At 48.7% G+C, this 22,991-nt stretch overlaps 1 protein-coding gene across 1 annotated transcript; it reads left to right on the top strand.

Moving 5' to 3' along the window:
• The first annotated feature begins 6,046 nt into the window (after positions 1 to 6,046).
• On the top strand, positions 6,047 to 22,742 carry LOC139405456 (trafficking kinesin-binding protein 2-like). The gene is made up of 15 exons (XM_071147781.1): positions 6,047 to 6,088; positions 6,592 to 6,668; positions 6,779 to 6,895; positions 7,010 to 7,219; positions 8,067 to 8,145; positions 8,265 to 8,395; positions 8,480 to 8,554; positions 10,685 to 10,822; positions 17,547 to 17,626; positions 18,062 to 18,232; positions 18,449 to 18,753; positions 19,402 to 19,596; positions 20,230 to 20,601; positions 20,978 to 21,077; positions 21,194 to 22,742. Exons 2-15 carry the CDS (start codon positions 6,618 to 6,620, stop codon positions 22,017 to 22,019), a joined length of 2,850 nt encoding a protein of 949 aa, XP_071003882.1. The 5' UTR covers positions 6,047 to 6,088; positions 6,592 to 6,617; the 3' UTR covers positions 22,020 to 22,742.
• The last annotated feature ends 249 nt before the right edge of the window (positions 22,743 to 22,991 follow it).

Below are 22,991 nucleotides of genomic sequence, written 5' to 3'. Positions count from 1 at the left end.
AGAACGCTGTGCCACTAGGGAGCCCAGGTAAATATCATGTTATGTAGCTCCTATTCAACCAAAGTGGTTGAATGGGGCCTGAAATGACTGATATGCCTTCTAAATATAGTAATAATTAAATGATCTATTGACTAACTATATGATTTCACCTTCCTTATAACTATAAAATAATATATTTTGTGAAAGTACAATATGGCACCATTTTCATAGAACTGATGATAGTGAATGGTCTTCCCTGCTGGCTCTGAGCAATGCACAGATGCCATTCAAATACCTGCCGACTTGTTGCAACTTCCGCTTTAAGTACAAAGTGATGTTTGTCCGTCTGTGACCAAGAGAAAGGGGTCTTGTTTCAGTTCTACCAAATGCTTTTGTATTTTTTCATGTTGGTTGGTCTTACTCTGTGTGAACATCACAGCGTTTGGGGCTGTGACCTACTGAGCCAGAGGAGATCAGTCCTTTGTTTGAATAGGTCCTGTTTTTTGGTCTCACTCCTTCAGCTATTGAGTGGAACGGGACAACCTTAATGCTTTTTTGTAAATCCTTCCATTTGTTTCTAAACCATCCACAGACACATCTATAAGCCAAAAACATTCAGGACAAATCCAAAACCCAAGTAAGTCCCTGATGTCAGGACTTTGTCTCTAGCAGGTCTTAGAGGGTGCACGTGGAACCTCTTATCTTTGGCATTGGGGAGTGTCATGGAGGGCCAGCTCCATTTTAAAGTAGTTGGTACATTTTCTTCTTTCCTGTTTTTGAGGGGTTGTAGAGCCAATGTTGGTGATTTACTGCCACCTTCCACGCTGGAGTGTCTGCTCAGTAGTGTCTGATCCCTTCAACTGATCTGGATGGAGTTATCTGATCTCTCCCTAACCCACAGCAAGTCCCACTCCGTTGACTACTTTAAAATGTTGCACGCTATCTGTCACAGGCATTTGTCCCAAGTGCCAAACCTTTTCTCACTCTGTGGAGGAACCGAATATTCTTATAGCTCACCTTAGATCGTTCATAACCTTGTGGCACCAGACTGATTGCTGCGTTCACCATTCTGTTTTACTGCACGTATAAGTCTGGGCTTTCTCCAACAGAAGGGCGTTTGGACCAGCCATTTTCTTTCTTATTCCAATCAGCTTCCTCCTTAGAAATAGGGGGTGTATATGGGACAAAAACCCACGCAACCAAATAGTGTGCTTTGAATTAGGCCGTCCTCTGATTGAATGGAGCGTGTGATCCAATCGCTGACAAGTAGTTTTGAATTATACCTGCCGTTATAGACATGTACTCAAACTGTTTAAATTAATTAATTGTTAATTAACTGGTAATTCAACCAATATGGTTGGACTTTAGAGCCCTGGTTGGCATAGAGTCAAGTCTACAAAACCTTGTGGATTTTATTCATAACGGATTCTAGTTTTGGGAACAGAAAATTGTAGTGAAATCGGATTTTCATCTATGAAAACGTTTTGCTGAATGTCAACCCAGTTTCAGATATGGTAAGGAGATGAAGCCCCTAGTGGATGTGACAGGTTGTCCTCTAGTATTCAAATAGCGAATTTCAGTATAAGGCTTTATCGTTCCAGGAAGGACATTTTATGTTTATGGATGCACTATAGATGTGATAAGGAGAACGGGGATGGATCACATATAGAGGATATCCTCACGTTTGTTATGGGCTTCCTGTCCTGACCATATTTGGTAAGAAGAGGAAGTCCAGTGATAAGGCAGACAAGAGGAGCAACATGATGGATGAAACGTCCAATCTGTATACAGGTTGAAAGGTTGTCAATGAGTCAAGTCAAAACTTAGTGGACCTTTTTCATAACAAGTTTTGTGAACAGAAAATTGTATGGAGATCTGTGAAAAAACATCAACCCACTTTCAGTTTCCTTCTGCCTTGCACTGGACCTCTTCTTACCAAATATGGTCAGGACAGGAAGCCCCTAGCAGTTGTGATAAGTCAGCGTTTTCCATGTCTGTCTGTGGAGCAACTATAACATGAAAGGACTTCCTGGAATTAGCCAAAATGACATAGGAATTCCCTCTTTGAATACTACATTTATCTTTATATGGTAAGACGTGTGTATGTACATGTAGTTCTACCGAAATGATATTGATTCAGTTTTCCACAGACAGACCCTGCTTTTAATACAGAGTAGTAAGATAAAATAATATACTTACTATGACTGAGGTGGTTGTCCCACCTAGCTATTTTAAGATGAATTCACTAACTGTGACTCACTGGATAAGAGCGTCTGCTAAATGACTTAAATGTAAATGTTTTCACATTTTGGATAAGTTCACATTTTGGATAAGATAAGTTCACATTTTGGATAAGTTCACGTTTTGGATAAGTGACATTTAACATACTTGTAACATTGTCAATTCACAAATGATTCCAGATTTTTTTTTTTAACAAATCTGAAGTAAAAACAGAACAGGTGAGAAACACAAAGCAGTGTGATTACGGAGTAAATAATCCAGGTTAATCTCTTTCTCTACTTACCTGGGGGGGGGGGGGGGGTCCCTTTTTGTCTTGACAGAAGGTTGACTGTGTCGCTGTGTGTAGAACGATGAGGAGCAGGAGAGTTATTGCACTTTATACTTCCACTTTCACAATCAGATATGGCCAGTCAATCAAATCAACGTTTATTAGGCACGTGCACACAGTACAGTGAAACGCTCGCTAACTCTTCTCAAAAATGCTGTATAATATCATTCAAAAATCAAATGCCAAATACAAAAGCCCCCAAAAATAACAAGTAGTAATAAAAAGTAGAAGGAAAAACTAGTATGAGAAGTATGTACATATTATATCTGTGATTTATCAAAATGGAGACTTTAATACAAGTAGCGAAGTGACTTGTTACTGCAGCTTCAGTAAACAGCAGTTGAAACCAGAGGAGCACTGTCTCCTAGTCTGCTGTGTTCTGTTGCTGCTGGTCTGCCCGTCACCAGAGGCGTTAGGCTAGGTACACTGTCTCCTAGTCTGCTGTGTTCTGTTGCTGCTGGTCTGCCCGTCATCTGTCCGCCAAACCAGAGGAGCACTGTCTCCTAGTCTGCTGTGTTCTGTTGCTGCTGGTTTGCCCGTCATCTGTCCACCAAACCAGAGGAGCACTGTCTCCTAGTCTGCTGTGTTCTGTTGCTGCTGGTCTGCCCGTCATCTGTCCACCAAACCAGAGGAGCACTGTCTCCTAGTCTGCTGTGTTCTGTTGCTGCTGGTCTGCCCGTCATCTGTCCGCCAACCCAGAGGAGCACTGTCTCCTAGTCTGCTGTGTTCTGTTGCTGCTGGTTTGCCCGTCATCTGTCCACCAAACCAGAGGAGCACTGTCTCCTAGTCTGCTGTGTTCTGTTGCTGCTGGTCTGCCCGTCACCAGAGGCGTTAGGCTAGGTACACTGTCTCCTAGTCTGCTGTGTTCTGTTGCTGCTGGTCTGCCCGTCATCTGTCCGCCAAACCAGAGGAGCACTGTCTCCTAGTCTGCTGTGTTCTGTTGCTGCTGGTTTGCCCGTCATCTGTCCACCAAACCAGAGGAGCACTGTCTCCTAGTCTGCTGTGTTCGGTTGCTGCTGGTCTGCCCGTCATCTGTCCACCAAACCAGAGGAGCACTGTCTCCTAGTCTGCTGTGTTCTGTTGCTGCTGGTCTGCCCGTCATCTGTCCGCCAACCCAGAGGAGCACTGTCTCCTAGTCTGCTGTGTTCTGTTGCTGCTGGTTTGCCCGTCATCTGTCCACCAAACCAGAGGAGCACTGTCTCCTAGTCTGCTGTGTTCTGTTGCTGCTGGTCTGCCCGTCACCAGAGGCGTTAGGCTAGGTACACTGTCTCCTAGTCTGCTGTGTTCTGTTGCTGCTGGTCTGCCCGTCATCTGTCCGCCAAACCAGAGGAGCACTGTCTCCTAGTCTGCTGTGTTCTGTTGCTGCTGGTTTGCCCGTCATCTGTCCACCAAACCAGAGGAGCACTGTCTCCTAGTCTGCTGTGTTCTGTTGCTGCTGGTCTGCCCGTCATCTGTCCACCAAACCAGAGGAGCACTGTCTCCTAGTCTGCTGTGTTCTGTTGCTGCTGGTCTGCCCGTCATCTGTCCGCCAAACCAGAGGAGCACTGTCTCCTAGTCTGCTGTGTTCTGTTGCTGCTGGTCTGCCCGTCATCTGTCCAACAAACCAGAGGAGCACTGTCTCCTAGTCTGCTGTGTTCTGTTGCTGCTGGTCTGCCCGTCACCAGAGGCGTTAGGCTAGGTACACTGTCTCCTAGTCTGCTGTGTTCTGTTGCTGCTGGTCTGCCCGTCACCAGAGGCGTTAGGCTAGGTACACTGTCTCCTAGTCTGCTGTGTTCTGTTGCTGCTGGTCTGCCCGTCACCAGAGGCGTTAGGCTAGGTACACTGTCTCCTAGTCTGCTGTGTTCTGTTGCTGCTGGTCTGCCCGTCACCAGTGTCGTTAGGCTAGGTACACTGTCTCCTAGTCTGCTGTGTTCTGTTGCTGCTGGTCTGCCCGTCACCAGTGTCGTTAGGCTAGGTACACTGTCTCCTAGTCTGCTGTGTTCTGTTGCTGCTGGTCTGCCCGTCACCAGAGGCGTTAGGCTAGGTACACTGTCTCCTAGTCTGCTGTGTTCTGTTGCTGCTGGTCTGCCCGTCACCAGAGTCGTTAGGCTAGGTACACTGTCTCCTAGTCTGCTGTGTTCTGTTGCTGCTGGTCTGCCCGTCACCAGGGTCGTTAGGCTAGGTACACTGTCTCCTAGTCTGCTGTGTTCTGTTGCTGCTGGTCTGCCCGTCACCAGAGGCGTTAGGCTAGGTACACTGTCTCCTAGTCTGCTGTGTTCTGTTGCTGCTGGTCTGCCCGTCACCAGAGGCGTTAGGCTAGGTACACTGTCTCCTAGTCTGCTGTGTTCTGTTGCTGCTGGTCTGCCCGTCACCAGAGGCGTTAGGCTAGGTACACTGTCTCCTAGTCTGCTGTGTTCTGTTGCTGCTGGTCTGCCCGTCACCAGTGTCGTTAGGCTAGGTACACTGTCTCCTAGTCTGCTGTGTTCTGTTGCTGCTGGTCTGCCCGTCACCAGTGTCGTTAGGCTAGGTAAACTGCCACCGACTCGACATGACGCTGTGAATGTATTTTCCCTTCCATTTACAAGCTGAATTGCAATAAACATGATGCACACATAGTATTACATAGAATGCTGTTTTATTTGATGGTTACCAGGTTGACCTCGTGTAAAGGGTCAGGCTGGGGTTGGAGGCCAGGGGTCAAGGTTGACCGTAATAAATAAAATGGGTTGGTATCTCTCTACCCAGGGCCATCTGGCAGCGCTGCTGGGGTTGCGGTTCTGAGTCAGGTGCTGAACCCAAACAAACCACTCATCCTAATCCCCCTAACCCTATCTAAAGTACACACATGATTTCTCCTGCTTCTGCTCTCTCTTTCTGTCCCTCTATCTCTGTTCTTCACTATCTTTTTTCTATCTCTCTATTGCTCTCCTGATTTTTAGGTATTTTTCTCCTAGGTTATTCTCTCTCTGCTCAGATGGTATCTCTCTATCCTAGGTTATTCTCTCTCTGCTCAGATGGTATCTCTCTATCCTAGGTTATTCTCTCTCTGCTCAGATGGTATCTCTCTATCCTAGGTTATACTCTCTCTGCTTAGCTGATTCCCCTCTTTCTTGCCATCTAACATCTCTTTCTCTCTCTCTCTCCTTGTTATTCCCTCATTCCCCTCCCTGTCCTCCGTTGTCTCTCCTTGTTATTCCCTCATTCCCCTCCCTGTCCTCCGTGGTCTCTCCTTGTTATTCCCTCATTCCCCTCCCTGTCCTCCGTTGTCTCTCCTTGTTATTCCCTCATTCCCCTCCCTGTCCTCCGTTGTCTCTCCTTGTTATTCCCTCATTCCCCTCCCTGTCCTCCGTGGTCTCTCCTTGTTATTCCCTCATTCCCCTCCCTGTCCTCCGTTGTCTCTCCTTGTTATTCCCTCATTCCCCTCCCTGTCCTCCGTTGTCTCTCCTTGTTATTCCCTCATTCCCCTCCCTGTCCTCCGTTGTCTCTCCTTGTTATTCCCTTCTCTTCCTCCAGCTTATCTTTCCCTGGATCCCTCTTCCTACTCTCACCCTGGCTCCCGAGGTAAAGTGCTTCCGTCTATCTCTCTCTGCATCTTTCTCCATGGATAGCTCCAGAGCGTGAGGGGGGGCTTCAGTCCTCCAGTAGGCCCAGACGGTGCTCTCAAACCTGGATTAGACTAGGCTGAGTGGCCCCCTGGAGCTCTGGAGTCTTTCTCTTGCTATACCTTAGGACAGCATACACTCACACACTAAGTCTACTGCCACCAGTGGGCTTGTCCTGGCATCTAGTAGTGTGTGGATGCATAGCTTGTAGTGTCTAAGGCTGTTTCACAGGAAAGTTGGTGTGCTTGCATGGAGGCGCATGCATTAGTATATATAGTCTGTGTCTTTGTGCATGAACGTGTTGCTTATTTTGGTGTGTGTGTTTACAGTATGCATGTATGTGTGTGTATGCTGGCGTGTTTTCTTGTTCCCCTGCTAAAATGTGATTGTCTCTCTCGCGCGCTCTCTCTCGTTCTCTCCTGTTCTCTATCTATCTCGCTCTCGCTCTCTCTCTCTCTCCAGTCCTCAGTGCTGATAGGGTGGAGCAGATGACCAAGACCTACAATGACATTGAGGTTGTCACACATCTATTGGCTGAGGTGGGCTCTCATTGGTGCACGGTCTTTGACACATGGCGGTGATTAGTTGTCATTGATGATTCTGGCCGCGTGATTGGTGGACTAACTGTTGTATGTATCATTGATTGCAGCGGGATCGGGACTTGGAGCTGGCCGCTCGGATTGGTCAGTCTCTGCTTCAGAGGAACCACCTGCTCCAGGAACGCAATGAGTCTGTGGAGGAACAGCTAGCACAGGCCCTGGACCAGGTAACACACACACACACTACTGTACACACACACACACTACTGTACACACACACACTACTGTACGCACACACACTACTGTACACACCACACCCCCTCTGACCCCCCCTGTCCCAGGTGCACCAGCTACAACATGAGCTGGGGAAAAAGGATGAGTTGCTGCGCATGGTGGCCAGCGCTTCGGAGGAGAGTGAGACTGATTCCAGCTGCTCAACGCCGCTGCACCCCCGCCAACCCCTAGCACCAGCTGTGGCCCTCAGCCAGCTGGAGGCCCTGCAGGGGAAAATGTCTGATCTGGAAGAGGAGAACCTGGCCCTACGCTCTGAGGTATAGCTGACATGACACCTTATTTCCTAGAGTTCACTACTTTTGACCAGGACCCATAGGGTTAAGGTTAGGATAAACGGTAGGGTGATCTGATCCCAGATCTGTGGTCCGTGCCAATTCTACTCCGACTGTGCACTTTATGCGGTCCAGGCTTTTAAACGCTTCATAGTGGGGCCCCCCCCACCTTACTCTAACCTCTGTACCTCTGGTCCGACCAGGCCCCTCACACCTTACTCTAACCTCTGTACCTCTGGTCCGACCAGGCCCCCCCCACCTTACTCTAACCTCTGTACCTCTGGTCCGACCAGGCCCCCCCCACCTTACTCTAACCTCTGTACCTCTGGTCCGACCAGGCCCCTCACACCTTACTCTAACCTCTGTACCTCTGGTCCTACCAGGCCCCTCACACCTTACTCTAACCTCTGTACCTCTGGTCCGACCAGGCCCCTCACACCTTACTCTAACCTCTGTACCTCTGGTCCGACCAGGCCCCTCACACCTTACTCTAACCTCTGTACCTCTGGTCCGACCAGGCCCCTCACACCTTACTCTAACCTCTGTACCTCTGGTCCTACCAGGCCCATCTGATAGTTCCTAATACCTCACTGTAAAACCCTGTGGTCCGACCAGGCCCGCCATCTGATAGTTCCTAACACCTCACTGTAAACCCTATGGTCCGACCAGGCCCGTCATCTGATAGTTCCTAACACCTCACTGTAAACCCTGTGGTTCGACCAGGCCCATCATCTGATAGTTCCTAACACCTCACTGTAAAACCCTGTGGTCCGACCAGGCCCGTCATCTGATAGTTCCTAACACCTCACTGTAAACCCTATGGTCCGACCAGGCCCGTCATCTGAAGACGGAGACCATCACCTTCGAGGAGAAAGAACAACAGCTGGTCAGCGACTGTGTCAAGGAGCTACGTGAGTCACATGCACTCAAACACACACACACACACACAAAAAAGGAATGAATCAGGTCAATTAACAAGTAATTAGGTTATTGATCTCTAATGATTAAAGAGCTGTGTGGGTTGGTTCAGGTGAGTCCAACAGTCAGATGGTGAACCTGACAGAGGAGCTGTCCCATAAGAATGAAGAGGTGATGCGACACCAGGAGGAGATTTCCCAGCTCCTCTCCCAGATAGTAGAGCTCCAACACCGCGTCAAAGAGGTGAGGGGAGAGGAAGAGCGCAGTTTGAAGTTGATGTTGTAGTAATACTTGTAGAGGAATAGTACTAAGGAAGTGTGTTTCCAGCTGGCCCTGGAGAAAGAGGAGCTGAGGATTCACCTACAGGCCTCGAAAGATGCCCAGAGATCACTCACTGCAGAGGTGAGTTGTCTAGCAATGAACAGTTCAATGAACTCTGACTCCATAGAAGTGCCTTAAGGTGGGCCCTTTTTCCGAACTCTCCAACATCATTTGAACCACCGCTATATGTCAGAGCAGAACTGCACCTGATAAGCAGTATGATATGGCCCAGAGTTGTAGTATTTAAAATATTATCTTGGGTTTTGTCTGTTATGTTGACACAAGCAGGGAATTTGTGTTCAATGTTATTAGCTGCATCAAGGTTTAAGTTAAGGTGTTTATTACTGAAGAATGAGTATGTGTGGAATACGGTCATGAAGTGTGGATATTTAACTGTTGTGTAGCTGAACCAGCTAGCAGAGGGTTAACTGTGTTGTTGTGTAGCTGAACCAGCTAGCAGAGGGTTAACTGTGTTGTTGTGTAGCTGAACCAGCTAGCAGAGGGTTAACTGTGTTGTTGTGTAGCTCAACCAGCTAGCAGATGGTTAACTGTGTTGTTGTGTAGCTGAACCAGCTAGCAGAGGGTTAACTGTGTTGTTGTGTAGCTGAACCAGCTAGCAGAGGGTTAACTGTGTTGTTGTGTAGCTGAACCAGCTAGCAGATGGTTAACTGTGTTGTTGTGTAGCTGAACCAGCTAGCAGAGGGTTAACTGTGTTGTTGTGTAGCTGAACCAGCTAGCAGAGGGTTAACTGTGTTGTTGTGTAGCTGAACCAGCTAGCAGAGGGTTAACTGTGTTGTTGTGTAGCTGAACCAGCTAGCAGAGGGTTAACTGTGTTGTTGTGTAGCTGAACCAGCTAGCAGAGGGTTAACTGTGTTGTTGTGTAGCTGAACCAGCTAGCAGAGGGTTAACTATGTTGTTGTGTAGCTGAACCGGCTAGCAGAGGGTTAACTGTGTTGTTGTGTAGCTGAACCAGCTAGCAGAGGGTTAACTGTGTTGTTGTGTAGCTGAACCAGCTAGCAGAGGGTTAACTGTGTTGTTGTGTAGCTGAACCAGCTAGCAGAGGGTTAACTGTGTTGTTGTGTAGCTGAACCAGCTAGCAGAGGGTTAACTGTGTTGTTGTGTAGCTGAACCAGCTAGCAGAGGGTTAACTGTGTTGTTGTGTAGCTGAACTAGCTAGCGTTGGGTTAACTGTGTTTGGGGTTAAAAACCCTAAGGTCAATGTCCTTGCCCCAGCTGAAATCTAATTAGCATAACAAAGAAAATCCCCATAAAAGATATCAAAGCTATATAGATATCTGTTCTTTTTTGCTTTGGATGCATCTCATTCCACCGCATGTGTATACTGAATGTCACACTTCCACATCTGAGGTGAAAGGTGACAGTGCTAGAGTGGTGTTTGTCAGACCATGAGACCTTCTGAAAATCGTTCTTGTCACAGAATGATCTGTAGCGTCCGACCGGTTTGGACTACAAAACTATTACCTCTATGGAAAGATGAGACGAATCTCACTAACACGATGGTGTTCTCCGTTTTGCTCTACGACCCCCCCACACGAGTCTCAGTACAGTCGATCTGCCTGTAGTGTCTGATCAGTCTGGGCTACACACTAATTTGACCCTCTGTGGAACACGTACACTATCGGTCAAATGTTTTAGAACACTTAGTCATTCAAGGATTTTATTTATTTGGACTATTTTCTACATTGTAGAATAATATTGAAGACAAACTATGAAATAATACATATTATAAGTGTTAAACAAATCAAAATATATTTTATATTTGAGATTCTTCAAATAGCCACCCTTTACCTTGATGACAGCTTTGCACACTCTTGGCATTCTCTCAACCAGTTTCAACTAGAATGCTTTTCCAACAGTCTTGAAGGAGTTCCCACATATGCTGAGCACTTTTTGGCTGCTTTTCCTTCACTCCGTGGTCCGACTCATCCCAAACCATCTCAATTTGGTTGAGGTCGGGAGATTGTGGAAACCAGGTCATCTGATGCAGCACTCCACTCTCCTTCTTGATAAAATAGCCCTTACACAGCCTGGAGGTGTAACCCTGTGTTGGGTTATTAACCCCCCCCCCGGCTTATGGGTTAACTATGTTGTGTTGTATAGCTGAACTAGCTAGCAGTAGTGTTAACTATGTTGTGTTTTGTAGCTGAACCAGCTAGCGGAGGGTTAACTATGTTGTGTTGTGTTGTATAGCTGAATGAGCTAGCGGACCGTAATGTAGAGTGTGTGGGGATGCTACATGAGTCTCAGGAAGAAATCAAGGAGCTGCGCAGTAAGAACACTCCGTCTGCAGGCATGAGACGACACCTGCCCTACGGACTCTTCCCCATGGTGAGATATATACCTTCTGTAATATGTGTGTGTGTGTGTGTGTGTTAGGGATGTAACGATTCACCAAAACACAGCTTTAAAATGTTTAAGATACAAGTGCTTCGGTCCGCGGAACCCAAACCGAACCAAATGTAGCATGCATCGGTCAGACAATCTATTCAAAGTGAAAAAACCGCTGGTTCACTAATATCTTTTGCTCATATTATATTATTTCTACCTTCAGAAAATACCTCATATTTTGTGACAACTGATGTGTCCTCTCCTTCAGTGTTGAACTGCATGTAACTGTGTTGACCGTCATTGATCTACAAGTCATTTTGCAATGTCGAACAACCCCAGGCAATATCATTAGTCTAGTTAAACTGCGCACTGTGCCCAGCTTCACACGCTGACCAACGTGAGGTAACACGCATTTCCACGTAGCACGCTGGGGGTGATTAAACAACGGAGCCTCATTCATTTTCTATGGAGTGAAGTGGGTGGGGGGGACCGTCGGGTGACGCGAGCATGGTTTAGGAAGCATGAACAGGGCGGTACTAAAAATGGGGAAAGCTGAACCTTTTGCAAATACTCTGCGACATTGTGCCGCTATTGACCAATCTAAGCTCACTATAGCTTCCAACCCCTAGTTGATTGGCTGTTGATACCTAGCACTACCTGCCCTGCTTTCTAGCACCCACATGAACTATCCAAATGATTATGTTATGTGGAAGTTGGGCAGGAGGCTGTATTGCATTAGTGGAAACCTCAGGTCTGCCGTTTTTTACTAGCAGAAGTCACTTTTCGTAGCAGGTTAGAAGAATTAGATTAAGGTTAGGAAAAAGGAAATTGTCTCCAAAGCAAACATATGTAGCAACAACCAGGCCTGCCTTGAGAAGCCATGGATCACAGGATTCATCCACACCAAGCTAAAGGGTAGAGCGGCCTCTTTCAAGGAGCTTGACACTAATCTGGACGCTTATAAGAAATCCCGCTATGCGCTAAGACGAACCATCAAGCAGGCAAAGTGTCAATACAGGACTAAGATTGAATCCTACTACACCGGTTCTGGATGTGGCAGGGCTTGAAAACTATTACGTACTATGAAGGGAAACCCAGCCGCAAGCTGCCCAGTGACGCGAGGCTACCAGACAAGCTAAATGCCTTTTATGAGAGCACCAGCTGTTCCGGAGGACTGTGTGATCATGCTCTCCGTAGCCAATGTGTGCAAGACCTTTAAACAGGTCAATATTCACGGATCAGTCAGACGGATTACCAGGACGTGTACTAAAAGCATGCGCAGACAAACTGCCAAGTGTCTTCACTGACATTTTCAACCTCTCCCTGGCCAAGTCTGTAATACCTACATGTTTCAAACAGACCACAATAGTCCCTGTGCCCAAGAACACTAAGGTAACCTACCTAAATGACTACTGCCCCGTAGCACACACGCCGGTAACCATGAAGTGCTTTGAAAGGCTGGTCATGGCTCACATGAACACCATCATGCCAGAAACCCTAGACCCACTCCAATTCGCATACCGCCCCAACAGATCCACAGATGACGCAATCTCAATCGCACTCAACGCTGCCCTTTCCCACCTGGACAAAATGAACACCCATGTGAGAATGCTGTTCCTTGACTACAGCTCAGTGTTCAACATCATAGTGCCCACAAAGCTCATCACTAAGTTAAGGACCCTGGGACTAAACATCTCCTTCTGCAAATGGATCCTGGACTTCCTGACGGGCCGCCCCCAGATAGTAAGGGTAGGTAACAACACATCTGCCAACACTGGGGCCCCTCAGGGGTGTGTGCTTAGTCCCCTCCTGTACTCCCTCAGCTGCGTGGCCAAGCACGACTCCAACACTATCATTAAGTTTAGGCCTGATCACCGACAACGATGAGACAGCCTATAGGGAGGAGGTCAGAGACCTGGCAGTGTGGTGCCAGGACAACAACCTCTCTCAATGTGAGCAAGGCAAAGGAGTTGATTGTGGACTACAGGAAATGGAGGGCCAAACAGGCCCCCATTTTAACATTGACGGGACTGAAGTGGAGCAGGTTGAGAGCTTCAAGTTCCTTCGTGTCCAACAAACTGTCAGGGTCCAAACACATCAAGACAGTTGTGAAGACAGCACGAGAACACCTTTTCCCACTCGGGAAACTAAAAAGATTTGGCACGGGTCCCCAGATCCTCACAGTTCCACAGCTGCACCATCAAGAGCATCCTGATCGGTTGCATCCCAGCCTGGTATGGCAACTGCTCGGCATCTGACTGACAGGCCCAATATATCACTGGGGTCAGACATCCAGGACATATATACTAGGTGGTGTCAGAGGAAGGCCCAAAAAATTGTCATAGACTCCAGTCACCCAAGTCGTAGACTGTTCTCTCTGCTACCGCACGACAAGCGGTACCGGTGCTCCAAGTCTCCTTTACAGCTTCTACTCACAAGCCATAAGACTACTGAACAACTAATCAAATGGCCACACAGATAATCTACATGGACCCCCTCCCCCCCCAGTGTTTTTACACTGCTGCTACTCGCTTTTTATTATCTATGCATAGTCACTTTGCAAATTACCTTGACTATCCTGTACCCTCGCACATTGACTTGGTACTGGTACCCCCTGTATATAGCCTCCACATTGACTCGGTACCGGTACCCCCTGTATATAGCTTCCACATTGACTCTGTACTGGTACCCCCTGTATATAGCCCCCACATTGACTCTGTACCCGGCACCCCCTGTATATAGCCTCCATATTGCCTCTGTACCGGTACCCCCTGTATATAGCCTCCACATTGACTCTGTACCAGTACCCCCTGTATATAGCCCCCACATTGACTCGGTTCCGGTACCCTCTGTATAGAGCCTCCACATCGACTCTGTACCGTAACACCCTGTATAGAGCCCCCACATTGACTCTGTACCGGTACCCCCTGTATAGAGCCTCCACATTGACTCTGTACTGGTACCCCCTGTATATAGCCCCCACATTGACTCTGTATCGGTACCCCTTGTATATAGCCTCCACATTGACTCGGTACCGGTACCCCCTGTATATAGCTTCCACATTGACTCGGTACCGGGACCCCCTGTATATAGCCTCCACATTGACTCGGTATCGGTACCCCCTGTATATGTTATTGTTATGTAAATGTATTGTTACTTTTTGATTTAATTTTTTTACTGAAGAATATTTACAAAATAAACTAATCTATTTCTTGAACTGCATTGTGGGTTAAGGGCTTGTTAGTAAACATTTCATGGGAAGGTCAACACATGTTGTATTAAGGGCTTGTTAGTAAACATTTCATGGGAAGGTCAACACATGTTGTATTAAGGGCTTGTTAGTAAACATTTCATGGGAAGGTCAACACATGTTGTATTAAGGGCTTGTTAGTAAACATTTCATGGGAAGGTCAACACATGTTGTATTCGCCGCAGGTTTCCACTAATGTGATGTTGCATGAGGTAGGCAGCCTGTTACTTTAGTTTTGGCAGTTTTGCTTTAAACAATCAGTCTATATGGTAATTTTTAGACATACAGGCTAAAGTTGATAATTGAATAATGAGGAAAGCAAATCATTTCTGCGAGGCGCACTGCGTGGTTGAAGCGATGGGAGAAGAACACGCAATAAAACATTTAAAACACAAAAAGTTGTGCCATATATTCATTGGCTATGTCATAGCTCATTTGTAAACAATAAATATTGATACATTACTACCTCAAACACTTAAGCTGCAAAAACATCAAGTTAATCAGTGGGTGATGGGGATTTCAGAACCAAAGTGGGGGGAGAAAAAAAACGGCTACATTGCCCACCTTATCTGATAGTGGTAATGGGGTGGTAGTATCCTTTATGGCTCAGATCAGGTGCCTAAATGGCATACATGATTTACACACAGACACAGAAGTCAGCTCAGACAGATCCAGCTCAGACAGATCCAGCTCAGACAGATCCAGCTCAGACAGATCCAGCTCAGACAGACACACAGAGATGTCAGCTCAGACAGATCCAGCTCAGAGAGGGCCAGCTCAGACAGATCCAGCTCAGCGAGGGCCAGCTCAGACAGATCCAGCTCAGCGAGGGCCAGCTCAGACAGATCCAGCTCAGACAGATCCAGCTCAGACAGATCCAGCTCAGAGAGGGCCAGCTCAGACAGATCCAGCTCAGAGAGGGCCAGCTCAGACAGATCCAGTTCAGAGAGGGCCAGCTCAGACAGATCCAGCTCAGACAGATCCAGCTCAGAGAGGGCCAGCTCAGACAGATCCAGCTCAGCGAGGGCCAGCTCAGACAGATCCAGCTCAGCGAGGGCCAGCTCAGACAGATCCAGCTCAGCGAGGGCCAGCTCAGACAGATCCAGCTCAGACAGATCCAGCTCAGACAGATCCAGCTCAGACAGATCCAGCTCAGACAGACACACAGAGATGTCAGCTCAGACAGATCCAGCTCAGAGAGGGCCAGCTCAGACAGATCCAGCTCAGCGAGGGCCAGCTCAGACAGATCCAGCTCAGCGAGGGCCAGCTCAGACAGATCCAGCTCAGACAGATCCAGCTCAGACAGATCCAGCTCAGACAGATCCAGCTCAGAGAGGGCCAGCTCAGACAGATCCAGCTCAGAGAGGGCCAGCTCAGACAGATCCAGTTCAGAGAGGGCCAGCTCAGACAGATCCAGCTCAGACAGATCCAGCTCAGAGAGGGCCAGCTCAGACAGATCCAGCTCAGCGAGGGCCAGCTCAGACAGATCCAGCTCAGCGAGGGCCAGCTCAGACAGATCCAGCTCAGACAGATCCAGCTCAGACAGATCCAGCTCAGACAGATCCAGCTCAGAGAGGGCCAGCTCAGACAGATCCAGCTCAGAGAGGGCCAGCTCAGACAGATCCAGTTCAGAGAGGGCCAGCTCAGACAGATCCAGCTCAGAGAGGGCCAGCTCAGACAGATCCAGCTCAGACAGATCCAGCTCAGACAGATCCAGCTCAGACAGATCCAGCTCAGACAGATCCAGCTCAGAGAGGGCCAGCTCAGACAGATCCAGCTCAGAGAGGGCCAGCTCAGACAGATCCAGCTCAGACAGGGCCAGCTCAGACAGATCCAGCTCAGAGAGGGCCAGCTCAGACAGATCCAGCTCAGAGAGGGCCAGCTCAGACAGATCCAGCTCAGAGAGGGCCAGCTCAGACAGATCCAGCTCAGACAGATCCAGCTCAGACAGATCCAGCTCAGAGAGGGCCAGCTCAGACAGATCCAGCTCAGCGAGGGCCAGCTCAGACAGATCCAGCTCAGACAGATCCAGCTCAGACAGATCCAGCTCAGACAGATCCAGCTCAGAGAGATCCAGTTCAGAGAGGGCCAGCTCAGAGAGGGCCAGCTCAGACAGATCCAGCTCAGATAGGGCCAGCTCAGACAGATCCAGCTCAGAGAGGGCCAGCTCAGACAGATCCAGCTCAGAGAGGGCCAGCTCAGACAGATCCAGCTCAGACAGATCCAGCTCAGACAGATCCAGCTCAGAGAGGGCCAGCTCAGACAGAGCCAGCTCAGAGAGGGCCAGCTCAGACAGAGCCAGCTCAGAGAGGGCCAGCTCAGACAGAGCCAGCTCAGAGAGGGCCAGCTCAGACAGATCCAGCTCAGAGAGGGCCAGCTCAGACGGATCCAGCTCAGAGAAGTCAGCTCAGGCAGACACACAGAGATGCCAGCTCAGACAGATCCAGCTCAGAGAGGGCCAGCTCAGAGAAGTCAGCTCAGGCAGACACACAGAGATGCCAGCTCAGACAGATCCAGCTCAGAGAGGGCCAGCTCAGACAGAACCAGCTCAGACAGATCCAGCTCAGAGAGGGCCAGCTCAGACAGATCCAGCTCAGACAGATCCAGCTCAGACAGATCCAGCTCAGACAGATCCAGCTCAGAAAGGGCCAGCTCAGACAGATCCAGCTCAGACAGATCCAGCTCAGAGAGGGCCAGCTCAGACAGATCCAGCTCAGAGAGGGCCAGCTCAGACAGATCCAGCTCAGAGAGGGCCAGCTCAGACAGATCCAGCTCAGAGAGGACCAGCTCAGACAGATCCAGCTCAGAGAGGACCAGCTCAGACAGATCCAGCTCAGAGAGGGCCAGCTCAGACAGATCCAGCTCAGACCGATCCAGCTCAGAGAGGACCAGCTCAGACAGATCCAGCTCAGAGAGGGCCAGCTCAGACAGATCCAGCTCAGACAGATCCAGCTCAGAGAGGGCCAGCTCAGACAGATCCAGCTCAGAGAGGGCCAGCTCAGACAGATCCAGCTCAGAGAGGGCCAGCTCAGACAGATCCAGCTCAGAGAGGGCCAGCTCAGACAGATCCAGCTCAGACAGATCCAGCTCAGAGAGGCCAGCTCAGAGAGGCCAGCTCAGAGAGGCCAGCTCAGAGAGGCCAGCTCAGAGAGGGCCAGCTCAGAGAGGGCCAGCTCATGAGCTCCATCCGCAGCAGATTTGTATTTAGAATGGAAAATGAATGTGTTTATGCAGAAAATGTCAGTGCATCGATTCATTCTCTAATTAAACCCAATCATTTCAAACTAAAACGTATCGTTCCTGTATCTTATTTGAGCCCATGTATCTAGGTATCTATCAAATTCTCTTTAAATGGTAAGATGCATATTCCTAGTGTGTGTATGTGTGTGTGTCAATCCTATTTATGTGTGAATATGTGTGCGTTTGCCCAATAGTGTGTGTACCTATTAATGAGTGTAAATGACTGTGTCTCAGGACTCCCTGGCAGCAGAGATTGAGGGCACCATGAGGAGAGAGCTGAGTGTCGAGGACGAGGTGGCTTTCCAGGACCAGAAGTGAGTATAGAACACACACACACACCGACAACAACAAACACTCACACACACACACACACACCGACAACAACAAACACTCACACACATACCGACAACAACAAACACACACACAAACAGAAGAGCAAAAGCAATCAAAGCAGAAGCTCCCCTCTCTTCCTCTTCTCTAACTCCCCTCTTCCTCTAACTCCCCTCTTCCTCTAACTCCCCTCTTCCTCTAACTCCCCTCTTCCTCTAACTCCCCTCTTCCTCTAACTCCCCTCTTCCTCTAACTCCCCTCCTCCTCTAACTCCCCTCCTCCTCTAACTCCCCTCCTCCTCTAACTCCCCTCCTCCTCTAATTCCCCTCCTCCTCTAACTCCCCTCCTCCTCTAACTCCCCTCTCTTCCTCCTCTCCTCTCTTCTTCTCCTCTCTTCCTCCCTCTCTCCCCGTCCCCAGAGTTTCCCAGAAGAAGGTGTTTCAGACTGTACGCGTGGTCAACGAGTCGGTAGAGCGAGCTGCGGCGATGGCCACGCCCCCTATCCCCGGCTCGGGAGGCAGCTGCCTGGTGATGACGGCCCAGCCCTTCCTGTCCGCACAGGGGATCGACCAATCCCACGGCCGCACCAAGTGAGTTACCCAGGTTGATCCTGATTGTTAGACCTGCAGTCTAAAGCACCCGTATTGACTGTAGTGGATTCATTGAGTCAGTGGCAACAATATGTGAGAGAATTTAAAGCATATTATTTGATATGATTTAATTCAAACTTATTTCAGTGAATTTAGAGCCTACAGAGGAGTATATTTGGGTAAGCATGTGTTTGTGTTGCGTGTCTGTCTTTGTAGTAGGGAGGAGGTCCCGCTCGGCAAGCCTGGCGCACCAGGAGGAAATGACCTCGTGTCGGCGCTGCACCGCCTCTCCCTGCGGCGGCAGAATTTCCTGTGCGAGCGGCAGTTCTTCCAGGCGGAACGCGACAAGAAGCTGGAGGCCCTGGCTGGGGGGGCGGAATCGGATGTGGAGGGGAGTGGCTACAGCTCACCAATGAGCAGCTTCATGTCATCCTTCACCAACCTATCAGAGTTCTCGGTCTCGTCCAGCTGTTTTAAGACCTTCCTGCCTGAGAAGCTGCAGATCGTCAAGCCCATGGAGGGTAAGGATACGTTCATGCTTTAAGTGTAGTCATGATAATGGGCGCGTTCCAGGCAGTCCGATAAGCAACCCCTCTGCACAAATCTACCAGTGATTGAATGCCACATCATCTTTTGCAGTCAGGCATCAGATTTCAGTATGTTAGGCTGCGTTTAGACAGGCAGCCCAAATCTGATAATTTGTCACGATTTTATCAGAGGTGATTGGTCAATAGACCAATATCTGATGTGAAAAGATCTGATGTGATTGGACAAAAGACCAATTAGTGAGAAAAATATCAGAATTGGGCTAGCTGTCTAAACACACCCTTAGAGATGTGGTTACTGAATGTAGGTGGCCTGGAATGCAGCCAAAAGCTATGATCTCTATCCAGGAGTTATTCCTGACCCAATATCTATGATGTCTATATTATCATATCTGTATACTGGTACTCTTGAAATTAGGATATTAATTAGGAGTTTTAGTTTAGTTGTGATGTAACGCATTGATCCCTGACCTCTAACCTTTGCCCTCTCTAGGCTCCCTGAGACCAGAGTTTGAACCCACTTGGTCACATTATGATATCTGTCAACTGTAACACTCCTAATTGTCATCTGTGAGTAACGCATTTGACGCCTGATCCCTAACATTTAACCTCTGACCCCTCTAGGCTCTCTGACTCTGCACCACTGGCAGCAGCTGGCCATGCCCCACCTGGGCACCATCCTGGACCCCCACCCGGGCGTGGTCACCAAGGGCTTTCGGCCCCTCCCCCATGATGCTCTCGCCGACACCGTCTACCGCCTCACTGACCTGGAGGAAGACGAAGAGGGAGGCGACGAAGAACAGAAATATGACATGAGAGGTACTTTTATTCACTATGTACATTTCACAATTGATACATACATACATACATACATACATACATAGTGGGGCAAAAAAAGTATTTAGTCAGCCACCAAATGTGCAAGTTCTCCCACTTAAAAAGATGAGAGGCCTGTAATTTTCATCATAGGTACACTTCAACTATGACAGACAAAATGAGAAAAAAAAATCCAGAAAATCACATTGTAGGATAGATAGATAGATCTCTCCTATTGTAAAATGACTGACTGGGTATTTTATATATATATAGATCTCTCCTATTGTAAATGACTGACTGGGTATTTTATATATATATATAGATCTCTCCTATTGTAAATGACTGACTGGATATATATATATATATATAGATCTCTCCTATTGTAAATGACTGACTGGGTATTTTATATATATATATAGATCTCTCCTATTGTAAATGACTGACTGGGTATTTTATATAGATATAGATATATATATATATATATAGATCTCTCCTATTGTAAATGACTGACTGGGTATTGAAAATGAAATGATGATGATGATGTCTTATTCATATAATTATGAAAATAGTTTTTTTGTAAACGATTGATTTAAAATCATTTAGCAGTCTCACTAACAAAGGTTTGGGACTTTTCAGGAAACAGAGGGAAGGAAGGGACAGACGCCTGGGAGAAGAAGGGAGAGGAGGAAGAGGAGGAGGAAGGAGGGATCACCTTCAAGGTGCAGTACTCATCAACACCGGAGGAGAACAGGGAAAGGATTAGGGAGCGTTTGCCGTTGAACAGGCCACCGGTGTCTCCCGTTTCTCCCGTTTTCGTACCAGTACCAGGCTCTCCACAGCTCCCTCTAATCCCGATCACCTGTGACCTCCCTATGACCTCTAATGCCCCCTGTGACATCATCAGTGTCCCGGCCCTCTTGGCTCTGCCCGTCAGTGTAACGTCCATGGCTCCTGTCCAATCCCAGAGCCTGACTGTCACCAGTCTTACTGCTACAACCTCCTCGTCAGGTAAGTTTTAAAAACATTTAACATTAAAAGTTTAACGTTATAGCTGGAATCCTTAATGGTGAAACAGCCGTGTCCGTTTGCGATATTAAAACACCAAATAAGTTATTTTAATCAACGGAGACTGTTTTTCCCCTCTGACATAATCGTCCTCGCCGTTGAAGAGCACAATTAGTTTCACCGTGCTGCCCGACGCTCCCCAGCCCAGCAACAACAACCATGACAACGTGGTGGAGCGACCAGTGGTTTCCCCTTACTGCGGATTACATCCTTTAACCAATCATCATCTTCTTTCACAAGATAAGGAACTGAAAAGGGCCGTTATTGGAAGCCGTTGGTCTGTGATGGAATGTTTGAATGGTGTGTTTTGTCTCTTCAGTTTATAACCCGGGGAAATGTCAGAGTTCAACGTCTTCCACCTACACCTTTACAACCTGCCGCATCCTGCACCCCTCTGACATCACCCAGGTCACCTCCAGGTACACACACACACACACACACACACGACTATGAAGGTGATTGGTGTTGTGTGTTTGTGCTGTAGTGTTTATGACATGGCTGTGTGGGGTAACATTGTCTTGTCTCTCTCTCTCAGTTCCCACTGTCAGTCTTCTGTCTCAGAGTACACTCCCAGCTCCATGAGGACAGGCCCCAGCACCCCGGTGACCCCCTGCAGGCTGAGTTTGGGGGTGGACTCCTTCCCCCCTCGCCGTCCCCCCGCCCCCTGTGGCCTGGCCAAGCTGGTCCTGGAGAGGGGCATCTCTGCTTCCCTCTCCACCGCCGATGCCCCCCCTCCCTCTCACCTTAAAGCCCCACTCCCCCAGCGTCTCCTCCCCAGCACGCCCCCCAACTCCCCGTCCCACTCGCCGACCCCCTCGCCTGTGCCCTTTGAGTCCCGCGCCTCGGCGCCAGCCACCTGTGACAACTTCCTGGCGTCGCGTCCGGCCGAGCTCTTCCTCCAGGACGTGTATGGGCTAAAGTTTGGCCGCACCCATCGCCCCAACCTCCCCAGCCCCGACCCCGCCTCACATAGCTTCAGCCACGGCCCCAGAATCAAATCCAAAGCCAAACCCGACCCCATCAATGTAAACTTAGTCGAGAGGCTACGCCGGCTGGGATTGGTCAAGGTTCCCCAGGGGGTGGAGCCGTTGTCAGAGGGCCTGGTGCGTCAGGACTCGGCCACCTTCCTAGCCACAGGCGGAGGCAGCCTATTGGACGGCCTGCGGCGGAACCAGAGCCTCCCCGCTATGAGTGGAGCGACGCGGGGAAGCCCCTCCCACCATCTGGGCCAGGCCCCACCTCAGCCACCCACCTCCCTAGCCATCGCCCCGCCACTCTGGGGCAACCTGAAGGGGCAGCGCTCTGTCCGCTCTAGGCCCGCCTCCACCTCCCATGCCCCACCCCCTTCACTCAAACCATGAAGAAGTTATGACACTACAGGGAGACAGGGTTTGGAGGGGAGCCAGCACCGAACAGAAGCATTTGGGCCCACACCCTCTCTCCTCTTTCCTCCCTCCACCCCTCCCTGCCTTGCTCCTTCTCCACATCTCTTTTAGACTGATATTCGATGAAGAAAAGGGCAACAAGTGGGGGGAAAAAGTCCCTCTCCTTTTTTATAAATTATTTTTAAAAGCACAATATTGTTAAAAATGGAAATGTGCATTAATGCCACGGTGTATATGCCATTTTAAAAGCCTTAGATTGCCTGCAAAGGGCTTTATTAGATGTTCCTAACCTTGCCTGCCTTCCCCCTCCAGCCCTCTAGGAGTGCTGTAGGTAGACGTTCTCCCTGCTCTCTTCTGCTCTGCCCCTGCAGTAGTTATTCATCTGTGAGGCTCTGGATGCTCAAATAGATGGGAAGATGACCGAGGGAATAAGTAAGTTGATGAGGGCTTGAGAATGTTAGAGGGATGGGGAAGAAGAGGTAGAAAGGGGAAGTGGCAGAATGTGACAGAATGTCAAGGAGGGGAAGAACAAGCAAGAGAAAGAGATGAGAGGGAGACGAGGAGAACAGAGATGAGGGGGGGTGAGAGAAGAGCAGTGTAAAGAGAGAGCTTGAGCCTCCAGAGCCTCAATGTCTAGGGGCTTGTTGTTCTGTAGTTCGAATAGCTTTCTAAAGTTCATTTTTAAAAGCAGTAGAGTAGTTTTTCATGTGTATACGCTAGCTAGACTCGCTACGCCCCTTAGCTTCTCTTAGGAACTAGGCTGGTGCCCATGCACCTTACTACTGCCAGCCCGTTGCTAGGGAACTACAATCTAGCCTTCCCAGTGTTACTACTAATACAATGATCCTTTTGCTTTGCTGTCGTCAGGGGCAACTCTCTCTGTGCATTGTAATAGGCTACAACCAGTCTCTGAAATGCATGGTATGTCCTGAAAATGACACACTTCTT

The sequence above is a fragment of the Oncorhynchus clarkii genome, unplaced genomic scaffold (genome assembly GCF_045791955.1).
Source record: "Oncorhynchus clarkii lewisi isolate Uvic-CL-2024 unplaced genomic scaffold, UVic_Ocla_1.0 unplaced_contig_817_pilon_pilon, whole genome shotgun sequence".
NCBI lineage: Eukaryota > Metazoa > Chordata > Actinopteri > Salmoniformes > Salmonidae > Oncorhynchus > Oncorhynchus clarkii.
This window is presented reverse-complemented; position numbering and strand designations above follow the sequence as displayed.